This window comes from Perca fluviatilis, chromosome 5, assembly GCF_010015445.1.
Source record: "Perca fluviatilis chromosome 5, GENO_Pfluv_1.0, whole genome shotgun sequence".
Lineage (NCBI taxonomy): Eukaryota > Metazoa > Chordata > Actinopteri > Perciformes > Percidae > Perca > Perca fluviatilis.
Window position 1 is genome coordinate 9199350 of NC_053116.1, and position 13151 is coordinate 9212500.

Below are 13151 nucleotides of genomic sequence, written 5' to 3' on the forward strand. Positions count from 1 at the left end.
AGCACAAAATTCTGGGCCATGGAGAAAGTCATTCTCTATGGGCCCCTCCCCGCATCCACAGCTATTCATTCTAGCATCTTTTTGGGCCCTCCTCACATTAGAGCCCTGGGTACTCAGTCCCATTTCCACCCCCAGTCCCACACCACTGTTTGCACTTACAACCCTGTTGTATTAATGTGCGCATGTCAATATGATCAGAGTTTTTACAGATTCAGTGTTTGTTAATAATAAGACAATTGAGAAAAATAATCAAACTGACATGTGCCTTACAATATCTACTGCATTTCTTTGATAATATGTGGTTAAAAAAAGCTTTCCTGAGTTGCAAAGAGCAATTATGGGCTCCATTATCACAGCTAATCAAGGCATACAAATAGCTCTGTAATGAAATCATCTGTCTCTGAAGACTTCCACACGTCTTTGAGGGCCTTGTCAATGCATCATTACAAACGGGCCTGTCTGAGAGGCGTTAAGGGATCAAAGCCAAATTGACTTTTTATTTATCAAGTGATTTCTTCCTTCTTTTATTATTCTCATCTTTGTTTTGTTTTGCTGCTTTTGTGAATGCGTGTGCTATGATCATGCTGACAAAAGCCTTGTTATGCTAATCAGCCAATCCAGACATTATAAACTTTTGATTTACCAAACAACTGCAAACCAATTGTTAAAAAAAAAAAAAAAAAAAATGAGCAGTATCTATTGATTTTATTATGTCAAGGCTTGGAATCCATGGAGACAATGTCTCAATTGTAGCCTATGGGCCTGCACATTGAGGTGGGAGTTGGATTCCCCTGTTTGGATTGTGCATTTTTGACTTCATGCAAGGCCCGCCTGAGCGACCTCAAGCAAAGTCTTCATGATGTAACAATGCATATGCACTAGATTTACTACTAGATTTGTCAGTAGCACACCACCCTTACAAAAAGCCCACTGATTGTAAGACTAGTAGGAAGAAATGGCATATCAAGATGAAGTCAGAACTATATGATTTCCGGTTATTAAATACAACAGCTCTTATATATCTGCAGCTATAGTTTAAATTGGATGACTAGTGCTCTAGCTTTGCAGATGTCTTCAGTAAATATTTGAACTTGGGTGCAGTACTGTTTGCTGTAGATAAATTGACAGAGCAGCAGTTCCGGTTGATACAATAACTTGTTGGACATATTGTAAGCACATTTTATAAGAAAACGAATGCCAATAATAATAAACCAAACCGGCTGGATTTTCATTTACAGTGCACCTGATACATTTGGCTTGAGTGTTTAGCTGTAATGGAAGGACCATGTTTGATGCCACAATATATTACCTTTTTTTTTAATTATTATTTTAAAAGCAGGCGTGCCGACGAGGGACAACCAGAATATGTGTTTAAATGGACAAAACTCAAAACATTTTACTGTCATCTTTGACTGTCATTCTGTAAAGGGTTTCCGCCCCGCTAGGTGGCGATGAGGCCATACTGTTCTGTGGAGTAACTGCAGTCTATGTGCAGTCGAGGAAGCCGAGATGGCAGCCACCATGAAGGGACCTGTAAGTATTGAATTAATATTTGTTGTATTCGTTCTTGAGTTAGATACACTCCGTTGCAGTCACTTATGGATATTCAAATAAAAAACAGTAGAGATGTATGTTGGGGGGGGGGGAGGAAGCCACAGTTGCCGGTGCCAGTAATATACAAATCATGGTCACGCCCTCGTGTAGCTAGCTCATGTCAACGACAACGTTAGTAGCTAGCGTAATGCTAACGTAACATTAGCTAGATGTATCCTGTGTTTAAAGTTAATCCACCGAGGGTCCTGAGAAATTACTAGCCTAATGATGATGATGATGATGATGATGATGATAACAACCAGCTGAACGAGGTCTGTGATAGTTGGCAACGGTGACTGACAAGACACTACCGTTACTCAAGCTGTCGTCTTGTCTAGCTATAGCTTGCTAGCTAACGGTAGCTAGCTAGCTAATGTGACCATTCATATTAATTCTAAAACGTAGCTAGCTAGTGAACCAACTGGATTTTGTCATGTTCGGTTTATGTGGTCTACTTAAACCAGAGATACACAGATCAATTTTACTTAAGTAAAAGTAGCAATACCACAGTGAAGAAATATTCTGTTACAAGTAGTACAAGTCCTGCATATAAAATTGTACTTAAAAGTACAAAAGTATTAGCAAAATTAAAAGTACCGAAAGAGTACTCATTAGCTATGCAGAATGGCCGGTTTCAGAATAATATGTATTATATTAGTGAATGATATTTATTGATGCATTCATGTGTCCATCACTTTAACGTTGCAGCTGTTAAAGGTTGAGCTAATTTGAACTACTCATCTTATAATTATAGATTATTAATAATAATTATTAATAATAATTTCCTTCTGAATTGCAGTGGACTATAAATATTCCAGTTTAGTAAATTACTTTGTTTGACACTGACAGTGCATATTAATAACATTTCTGAAAATATGCCAGAGTTGGCTCATTTTCATCTGTAGTCCCCAGCAGGCAATAGTTAAAGTGCTCATATTATGCTCATTTTCATATTCATAATTGTATTTCGAGGTTGTGCCAGAATAGGTTTACATGGTTTAATTTTCAAAAAACACCATATTTTTGTTGTACTGCACATTGCTGCAGCTCCTCTTTTCACCCTGTGCGCTAAGCTCTCAGTTTCAGCCACAGAGTGAGACATCTCACTTCTGTTCCATCTTTGTTGGGAGTCGCACATGCGCAGTAGCTAGGTAAGGACTACTAGCCAGTCAGAAGCAGAGTATGAGGGCGTGCCACGCTAGCAGCTAGGCGAGCATTATAACGTGTGTCACAAAGTGACCATGTTTGTCTCTGAAGTAAAGGCTGGACTACAGTAGAGCTGTTTGGAGCAGTTTGTGAACAGTGTTTTCTGTTGGAGATGGTAAGTCCCTTTGGGGTGGACTTTGGGCTTTTTGTTTTCATTGTAAACCTATAACGTGCACAAAAGAGATATAACACAATAAAGGAAAGGGGGGAAATGCCAAAAAGCATAATATGAGCACTTTAAAAGCACAGATGCTAGAATAAAAGCATTGACAGTACAATCAATGATAAAAGCAATGTAAAATATGCAGATACAAACAATCTGCACCAGAAAGACAGCTCTTATAACATACAGAATGAACAGTTGCATGACAACAAAATGTTAGGCCCAGTGAAGTGTGGCTATTAAGTAAGTAAATTAGTAAAGTACAATTACCTCAGGATTGTACAGTACTTGAGAAAGTGCACGGAGTTGCCGTCCACCACTGACTTTAAGCACAGCTTTAACTGTTTTCCTCTTGTTTGCAGGGAGTTGAAGATGTGAATGTTACTTTTGAAGACCAACAGAAGATCAATAAATTTGCCAGGAACACGAGTCGGATGACCGAGCTGAAAAATGAAATTGAGGCAAAGAAAGTAAGCGCCGTTAATATCACACACTCAGGGTTCACTGTCTGCTCAGCTGAGTTTACAAAAGTCATATTTTTCAAACATTTTGGATAATCATGGGGTTCATTGGGAATAATATAATTGTGTTTAGACCTGATACTGTGTCTCTTAACTGACATAGGATAATGTACCTCACTTGCAACAGTCCTGTTTTCGTGTGGATTGAAATGTTGCTTTTTAAAACTTTTGTAAGGAAGTGTTGGGTAAACTTAATGGCCATTTTGGAGGCTGTAGTTTGTGGTGCTGTTGATTTTAATATGATAAACTGAGAGGTGTCTGCGTTGCGTGCGTGCGTGCGTGCGTCAGAGCTGAGCCCCGTTCTCTGTGAAAGATGCAGAGAGGACCGAGAAGCTTGTGCTTAAGCGCTCTGACGGACCGAAATTTGGCACCGATTTGATTTACGCATTGGTCCTCGGTAATTAGGGCTTTGACTCCGAACTTCGTTATTCAAATACCATTCGAATATTAAAAAAAATTATATTCAAACGAATATTAGCCAGCCCTTAATATTCGATCCTGTTATGGGCATTATTTTTTGTAAATGCGTTTGCTTGTAAACGTTGTTTTCAGTTCAGATTCCGAGGCTTTTTCACGCATTTCAAAATGTAACTACACGTCGCGGCGACGCACGTCTCTCGGCCGTGGCTCGGTAGCGGTGCATTCCCCCCTAATCCTCAAAGAAGGCTGGCTGGCCCAGGGCCAGGCCAGGCCAGGCCAGGCCAGGGCCAGACCAGCTCAGCGGCGTCTTTCTCCCGTCGCGTTCCGCTGTCTCTCCTACCTACACCGGCGCCGCACCCTGTCCCTTCTCCCCTTCCTACCTGCCAGTGCTGCTGCACATGAGGAGAGAGCACAGAGGGGGGGGGGGCTGCTCCTCAGTCACACAACAGAAGAGAGAGGAGACTGTTTCGGCGGCCACAGGAGAGAAATACATGGCGTGCTCGCTGGACAATACTGGCGACTCTTTTTTTTATTTTACAGAAAGTCGCTGTCTTTTCTACAGAAAGTCGCCAGATTTGTCGCTAGTCGCTTTTGTGGAAGAAAAAAAAGTCGCTAAGTTGACAACACCGCCCACACACACTGGCTCGACGTATACACCAGCACACGAGTATAAACCAAAGACTGTTACAGTCTATGGTATAAACATCAGACCACTTGCGTAGGCTACGGTGAAAGCTCCAAACTTCCTGTCGAAAGCATACTGTTTGTGTCCAACGGTAGACTACAGAGAAAGTGTCCAGGGTCTGACTTTTGATATATATTTTTTAAACTGAAAGCATTTAATGGTCAAAATATTATTAATAAATATTTGAATATTAATATTAAGAAACAAACGAACTTCGAATATGATTTTTGGGCAAAAGTCAAAGCCCTATCGGTAATACCTGCGGAATTCTGTACTTGTGTACCGATATATCACGGGACAACTTTTAACCCCGACGAGAAATATCGTGGGGCGAGAGCTCGTGGGGCGAGAGCTCGTGGGGCGAGAGCTCGTGGGGCGAGAGCTCGTGGGGCGAGAGCTCGTGGGGCGAGAGCTCGTGGGGCGAGAGCTCGTGGGGCGAGAGCTCGTGGGGCTCTGCGGAACCGTCTGCTCTACTGATCTCAGGCGAACGGTCAGCCGCTCTCTCTCCCCTCTGAGGCTGAACAACTGGAACAGACAGCTACAGTTTATCGAAAAATAGCGTTGGGCACACTGACTTTGATGAATTTACTGTTTATCAGACCCCAGATGAGACAAGAAGCTAACGTTAACGAACGCTGCGGTCCCGCTGCCGCCCCCGCTGCCGCCCCCGCTGCAACAAAAAACGTTACTGCTTAAAACGCTTTCCAGGTTAGTGGGGATGCATACCGCTCCAAACCAACATTAAAAACGTAGTAATCTTCCCTCAGCATTTAGTTTTGTTGCTAAACAAAACTAAACTTTGTTGTGTAAAATGAGTGGTGACGTAAAATCATCTGTGTGACGTTTATGTTTTCAGGTAACGTTACTGTTGACGTTCAAACAGGCCTGCGTGTGTGTTTTGAGAAATATCTTTATACTGTAAGACTATATTTATTTTATTTGTTATTTATATATATTTTAGTGTGATATTGGATGTGAGAAGAAGGAAATGGTTCTAACATTGCACTTTAGATGTGTGTGAATGTCCCACACCAGGAGTCATTTATATAGTTCTGTTTTATAGTGATCGATTATCTATTCAACAAATGTTCTATTAAAGAAAAGATAGAAAATAAATATTTGTGTGTGCCGTGTCTTAACTGCGTGTAAATAGGCTCGTTCGAGATGAGCTGCATCTCGCCTGTAATCGTTGCCCACGCGTGTGTGACGTCGGAGCGAGTCGGGATCAAGTCGGACACAAATCTAACCGGCATGCATTGGGCGGCGATCGCCGCTGATCGATTCTGCGCAGACCTGGCTCATCTCCAATGAGCCTATATACTGCTCATGCACACACATTCATTCTCCCTTGTGGGGGGAGGGACTTAGGAGACCGTTTTGGGCTTTAGCGGAAAGGTGGGAGGGACTGAGAAGTAGGGTTGGGTACCGAAACCCGGTTCCACTATGGTACCGGTTCCTACCCAAACGGTAGTATTCAAACCGGATTAGAACGCGAATTTCGGTTCCGACTGAAATATTTTCCCTCTGTCGCTCTGGACAGCGGCAGACTCTTTTTTTTTCTTTCTCCCTTTTCTGCCGAGTGGCGCACGTGCCCGCTCGCGGTGTGAAGCGCGTGTCCGCGCTATTCCCCCGACATGGACTCTACAATCACTGCTGATAGATGGCTTTTTGTACACGCTCTGAAACGGACGTAAAAATATCACCCTTTCTCTGTAGTCTACCGTTAGCTAGCTACCGTAAATGTAGGCTACTTTTAAAATGGCATATTTTCCCTCTGGGCTCACCAAAACAGACGTAAAAGCATATTAACCATTCACTGACTGCACATGATCGCTAGTAAACATATTACACTTGCTCTGCTAGTCTATCGTTCAAGATAAGACCCTGTAGCCTGGTGGTGGGGGAGGCGAGACATCCATCTTCGTCCGCTTATCCGGTATCGGGTCGCGGGGGTAGCAGCTCCAGCAGCCTCCCCAAATTGTCTGCCCTTTCAAACTCCTACCTGGGTGTGTACAGACCTCTTGGACACGTCTGAGAGAGTGTTCTCCTATGCAGTAGGCCTACATGCCATAAGTCAGGAGAGGTGTCCTATCTTGCCAGAGAAGGCAAATATGGTCATTTTTCTGCAAAAGAACCGCTAAAGTTTGAAGCTGGTTGGCATACCAACTCAACAACATTTATTTTGTTGTTACTTGTTAATAGTGTAACTGTTATTTGTTAAATTATTGTAGTTCTGTGTTAGGTGACTTAGGTTTACTTATTATATATTTAAGTACTTTAAAACGTTAATATATTGTTACATTTAAATAATTTTCAATAAAAAAAAAAAAAAAACTCCATAAAAAGCCTTTGTTTTATGTCATTTTTCAGTTTTTCAAGAATCGGTTTAGGAATCGTTTAGGAATCGTTTAGGAATCGTTTTAAAAGTACCGGTTCGGCATCGGAATCGTAAAAATCCAAACGGTACCCAACCCTACTGAGAAGTTGTTGATGTTCCAATTTCTTTGGCTATGTCCTGGATCTTCACAATCCTACCTACAGCACCTTTAAGTGGGGTCTGAAGTGCAATGCAAATGCTAAATCAGTGTTTCTGAAATGGGGGTACTTTAGAGTACTGCAGGGGGTACGTGAGATTTTTTTCAAAATGCTAATTTAAAAATATGTCATGCATACTGTAATTCATAAAATAAATATATTTAGTGATGATTCTAAACATTTGAAGTATAGCATTTAAATGTTCAGTTACACCGTTGTTTAGTGAATTTATTATTGACAGCGCTTTATTGCACCACTTTTTTTCTCTAACAAATATGTTTTGGGCTGGTCAGGGGCTTCTTGGCTTAAAAAACAACAGTTCAAAGGGGGTAGATTACTGAAAAAAGTTTGAGAACCACTGTGCTAAATTACTCATACTAACTTGTTAACAGCCCACATTGAGATTAACGACCTGCTAATGTCTCCCTTGCAGAAATCGCTGCAGAACTTACAGGATGCCAGCGATGACCTAATGATGTTAGACGACGACTCTCTGTTGATCCCATATCAAATCGGCGATGTCTTTGTCAGTCACAGTCAGGAAGAAACGCAAGAGATGCTGGAGGCCGCAAAGGTAGGTTTCTTCTTCACACCTTTCCATACTCTTCAGATGTGTAATCATCCGTAGAAGGCCCTCGTTAAGCCTGTGGAGGAGAATTAACATCATGAAAGATTTAGAAAGTCATTTGATAAACAATGTGGCAAGTGTTCTCACAGTTTTTTTATTTTATTTCAACTAATACTTTTTGTCTTTGTGTCATCAAGTTGTGCTGCATTATAATATTTAGATGGATCTTTTCTTAACTCAGTTGGATTGAAACCAGAGCCGGACTACATGCTTTGTATTGAGTTTGAGTAGTTTATTTTGCACAAATTCCTGCCTCATAGCAAAATGAAGCCAGTGAAACATTGAGGTATGTGTAACTATCCTCTGAGCTTCCTGTTTTAAACAATGGGATTTACTAACATTTCTGAAAAGCCCCCATGATTGCCCCATTAGAGTGTATTTGAGATCATAATAATAACAACGCATTTTTTAATTTAAATAGCGCTTTTTACAACGCTCAAGACACTTAACAGAGTTTAGAAAAAGAAATCCACAATTAAAAGCAGCTCGAAAGGGCGCCCGGAGAGCTCAGTTGGTAGAGCGGGCGCCCATATATAGAGGTTTACTCCTCGACGCAGCGGGCCAGGGTTTGACTCTGACCTGCGACCAGCTGTCCCTTTCAAATAAAGGCCTAAAAATGCCCCCCAAAAATCATCTTTTAAAAAGAAGCAGCTCGAAAAAGGCGAGTAGCTGCTGATGAGAAACGTTATAATAAAGTCTAGGTTGTAAAACAACCAACAAAATCTTAACTCATGTCTCAATGTGCATGAAGCCTTAAGTGTTATTAATAAGTATTCATGTTATGTTCTCACAACAGAATCCTTTTCAAATGAAAGCATGTGTCCCTGTTGCGTGCTGGTTTTTATTTATTTATTTATATATATATATTTTTTTATAAAGAACTGGATTTAATTGAAAATCAGTTTCTTCAGAAAGAACAGTAAGAAAAGTCCTGAAAATAAAGGTTTTAACATGCTTCATGCGTCTGTTCACACACTCTATGAAGTTATTGTTGCTGTGCTCTCCTACTTGTGCTTTCATGGAGAGAGCTGTCGTGTTTTTTTTTTTGTTTTTTTTTTAACCTTTATTTATTCAGGGAAGGTTCACTGAGAGGCAGCCTCTTTTTTTTTGCAGGAACGCCCTGATCACATTCACACAGTTCCACATTCATACCTGGAAGCTGCCCAGAACAACCACAGTCTGATCTGCTGGCCACTGAGCAGCTCCACTGGAGCGGCACGGGGCGTAAAAGTGCACCCAAAACCTATCCGAGCTCTTTCACTGAGCGCATGGTTTGAGCAAAACTTATCATCGACAACACTACAGCCACATTTGGCTATAGTGTTGTCGATGATAACTTTTAGTGCCCGGTGAGATACGGCTCAATGGGCCATTCATAACGGATTATTTTTTTCAGAAAAGAGAAGGCATGGAGTTTAACTGCAGTGAGTGCTTGGAGTGGAAGGTAGAAACTAGCTTAATAAACGCGCGATTGTTCTGTAAAGCACTTGTAGAGTCAATATAATCTGAGTCGGGCAGCAAGACGCTCCGCTTCTGAGACTCGCCCGGTGTGGTATGGCGCGCCGCGGCGGAGGACGAGACAAAACGGCGGCGCAGCAAATCGCAGTTACAAATCACAATTGCACAAAGAATAATCCGTAAATCTGACAAAGGGTGCGTTTATTTGTGATGCAGATTGGAATCAGGTGTTTGGCATGTGTATACAGCAGGAGATCATGCCACAATGTGTTGAATGAAAAAGTGACACAATCGCCAGACTTTTTCAGATTTTTTTGTAGTTTGTAGCCAAAGTGAAAAACGCAATGGAATTTTTTTTTTTCTTTATTTTTAATCATCAGTTCCTTAAAATGCATTAATTCCCAAACTTTATTCATATTTGGAGATAGCAGTCTAGACCCATAACTGCATTGCAATTCAAAAAATATTTTTACACCCATACAGTGTATTTTGTCTTTTATGAGTTGAACTACATATATTTTTTTAAGTTTATATACAGGTTAATGCATTTGCTTGTATGTCACAAATGTAACTTATTTTAGCAAAATTGAATTAACTGTGATGACAACAAGACTCCAGACATGAGAGTGGTATTGATCTTCTCATCTAACTCTTACTAAGTAGCCAATAGCACCATTCACAAAATGTAGAAGCATTCCTTTATATGTGCAGTGATAGTTTGTCCAGAGCACTGGAACAGTGAGAGACAGTCCAAAGCCGTTTGGGACGCTTGAGATCCCTCTTGGTGCACCTTTTGGGAGAAGAGCTGGCCAGTATCGGTGCCTCCGAGCTGCTGCACCATAGAGAAGGGCAGCCATTGGCCTTCAGATTGCACCTTGTCATCTGTCCCTTCCAGGATCTTCCTGTTTGTCCTTGTTAGGGCTGCACAATTTTCTTTTTATCGTCATCGCGATATCAACCGGCGCAACAAACGCATCACGAAAGACACCCTGAGATTTTTTTGTGAGTTGAAAGAAAATATCAGTAGAAAACTGCACTTTAAATGTAGAAAATCATTTTTTTCCAGTGGTGCCTTTTTATATTCAATTCAATGTTCAATTTGTTTAATAAAATAACCTTGTAAATGATTTCATTTTTTAAATTCAAAAGCACTTTGTTGTATTTTAGCAGAATACTGAAAGCAGCAGAAAGGCCGAACTGAGTAAATAGTAATATCTGTTTATCTGAAGTCATATTGTTATCGCGATATTCAACAACGTTATCCCGTATGGCATATTTTCCTCATATTGAGCGTCCCTAGTCCTTGTATCTGCTGCTGCTTCATCACACAGGGCAGGCCCAGGCTGATGGAATGACAAACGTGTTGCGAACAGCTCACTTTTCAACTCGTAATATATGCTGATTATAATTTAGTGCACATTTAATATACACAGCCTTATTTTTTCTTTTTTTTCTTTCCTCATCACATTTTCTCCTCCTGCCTTCAGAGTGTGTTATTATCGACTCACCTAGTGGGAGTAATTGATTTAAAACCAATTAATGGAAATGCCCGTCGTTGCATGCCTCATATGGGGAAAACTGTAGTGGGTTGTGGTGTAATTGGAGTTTATGTTCTGTAATCAGGAAACACTGGAGCAGGAGGTCAAAGGCCTTGAGGAACGAGTGTCAGCGATACAGCAAGTATTGGGTGATCTGAAGGTCCACCTCTATGCCAAGTTTGGTAACAACATTAACCTGGAGGCAGACGAAAGCTGAGCTGAGAAATGGACACTGACAAGCTGCCCCAACACGGACTTTTTCACCCAGCTCTCGTATCACATCCACCGAGTGTTTGCCAAACAAAAACGTCCAGTAGGACTCGGCACGGACGGCTTAGATTTGCAGCTTCTGGCTTTTGTTTGCACCTATGTTGTATGATTCTTCAGTTAAGATTTTGGCAAACCAATTCACAAGGACAACAAAGATTTGGAGACTAAATAAATGCCCATCATTTCTAACGTCTTTTAATTGGTCCCTTATTTAATGCTCATGTTGTTGTTTTTTTTACTCTGTCGAACAAACTAAAGTAAAAAAAATGAGAAACAAAACGTATTATAATAAATACAAAAAAAAAATCTGCTTGACCTTTATTCATAATTTTGTGGTGTTCATAATCAAATCAAGTTGATTAAATGAGTACCCTCTCTTACTGATCTACACGTTGTCTTTTACAAAGAACATGAAAATGAAAAGCTGAAATACCAATTTCATCTTCACTCAGAAATGGAGCGACAAACTGAGCCAACGTGCATCAGACAGGTTTTTTTTTTTTTTTTATATATAGATGCTTGAAGTATCTCTCAATCTGTGGCCATAATGTTTCTTTAGACATGATTTAGCACAGTGTGCATGTCTGTAAAATTGAGTTGAAGCTTAGCCATGAAATCCACAGAACTGTCTTAAAATACAAAGGCACAATTGAAACAACACAATAGGAAAGATGAGAGTAATATTTAAAACTACACAGATGTTTTTTGACCAAATGTAGGTGAGATTAAAAGAACCAGTGGGCGTGCTGGTCTTACAGGGAGGTGTGTTCAGGTGCATTCTTGGCGTATTTCTATCTTGAGGCAGCGGAAAGTGATTGTGCCATTGGTTGCTTGGTTGATCGATTGGTTTATTGCATGTTACGCCAAAAATACACCTATGAATTAATTATGACACAAAGTACAACCCCTTTGAACCATGCACCCGGCGCACGGGCCCTAAATGCACCTGTGCAAGGCGCTTCACGCCGTCCCCTTAGATCATTAAAATAGGGCCCTAATACTGATGCATCAATGTGAAGTGGAGCTAGTTAGAACTACTTTACACATAGTCACATAGTTAATCCTGTGGTTCCCAATCTAGCATTGAGATCCCTCTACAGTCACAAGATAAGTCTGAGGGGTCCTGAGATGATTATTGGGGTAGGAAATGAGAAAAAAACAACGTCCCCCACAATCTAACAGTATTTTTTAAATTTTTTTCTAATCTTTTGCTTATTTTTTTGATGAACTATTGAATAATTTGACTTATTTTGGCTTGGATAGTAATTGAAATCATCAATCGTGGGATGAGAGTTTTCTCTTTGCTGGAACTACTAACAACTCTTGGAGATCTTAAATGTGTCTAGACATGGGTTCACAATCCAAAAATGTTGGGAACCATTGGTGTAGTCTTTATTGGTGTAAAGTGTTATTTATAAGCTTATCACGTATGTCAAATAGTCTGAAAAGTAGCTAGTAACTATAGCTGTCAAAGAAATGCAGTGACGTACGTTATTTCAACAAGTATGTAGTAGCAGAGAATGGAAATAAGTAAAATGACTTCCCGAGATTGTCCTTAAATGTAAATGTAATTAGTTACTTTCCACTACTGGAGTATACTATACTATGTAAATCCTTTTGAAAAGTCATTATTGATCAAGTCTTTTTATTAAAACTAAACAAATGAGCAGTGCTCTTCCTGAAGGCTTTTCCCACACAAATCTTAGTGTGACTAATTATTCTCTTCCTTCAAATCTTTACACATCCTCACATGGCCTAGACAGATAAACTCATGAGTAGATCAAAGCTGTTGTTAATGGTCAACTTGTGAAACAAAGGGAGAGACAGTTATTTCCTGTGCACACATTAGATATATCATCAGGGCTTGTGATTCTTAACCCTTGTGTTATCCTCGTTTTTAAAGTTTTGTTTTATATCAGAAATATTGGTTTTATTCAACCAAATTGCTCAAAAATAACTTTGATGCATGGATGTACATTGTATGGATACAACATTCTTCGCAGGTAAAATGAATGATTACTTTCATTGAATTTTGGGTGGGTTTTATAGCATTTATCTTTACATGGTTTTAAAACAGTATCTAGACTAAAATATTGACATTAACCAATGCATTTATTGAGTTTATTTAGACATT

At 40.1% G+C, this 13151-nt stretch overlaps 1 protein-coding gene across 1 annotated transcript; it reads left to right on the forward strand.

The window, feature by feature from the left end:
• The first annotated feature begins 1402 nt into the window (after positions 1 to 1402).
• Positions 1403 to 11210, forward strand: pfdn4 (prefoldin subunit 4). The gene is made up of 4 exons (XM_039800356.1): positions 1403 to 1533; positions 3325 to 3432; positions 7557 to 7697; positions 10833 to 11210. Exons 1-4 carry the CDS (start codon positions 1510 to 1512, stop codon positions 10962 to 10964), a joined length of 405 nt encoding a protein of 134 aa, XP_039656290.1. The 5' UTR covers positions 1403 to 1509; the 3' UTR covers positions 10965 to 11210.
• Positions 11211 to 13151: the final 1941 nt, after the last annotated feature.

What these genes read in the sequence shown, in the direction of transcription:
- pfdn4 (XM_039800356.1), top strand. Translation starts at nt 1,510, where the DNA reads ATGGCAGCCACCATGAAGGGACCT. An exon ending in ATGAAATTGAGGCAAAGAAA is followed by an intron (nt 3,433 to 7,556) that starts GTAAGCGCCGTT and finishes TCTCCCTTGCAG; the next exon opens with AAATCGCTGCAGAACTTACA. An exon ending in AGATGCTGGAGGCCGCAAAG is followed by an intron (nt 7,698 to 10,832) that starts GTAGGTTTCTTC and finishes TTCTGTAATCAG; the next exon opens with GAAACACTGGAGCAGGAGGT.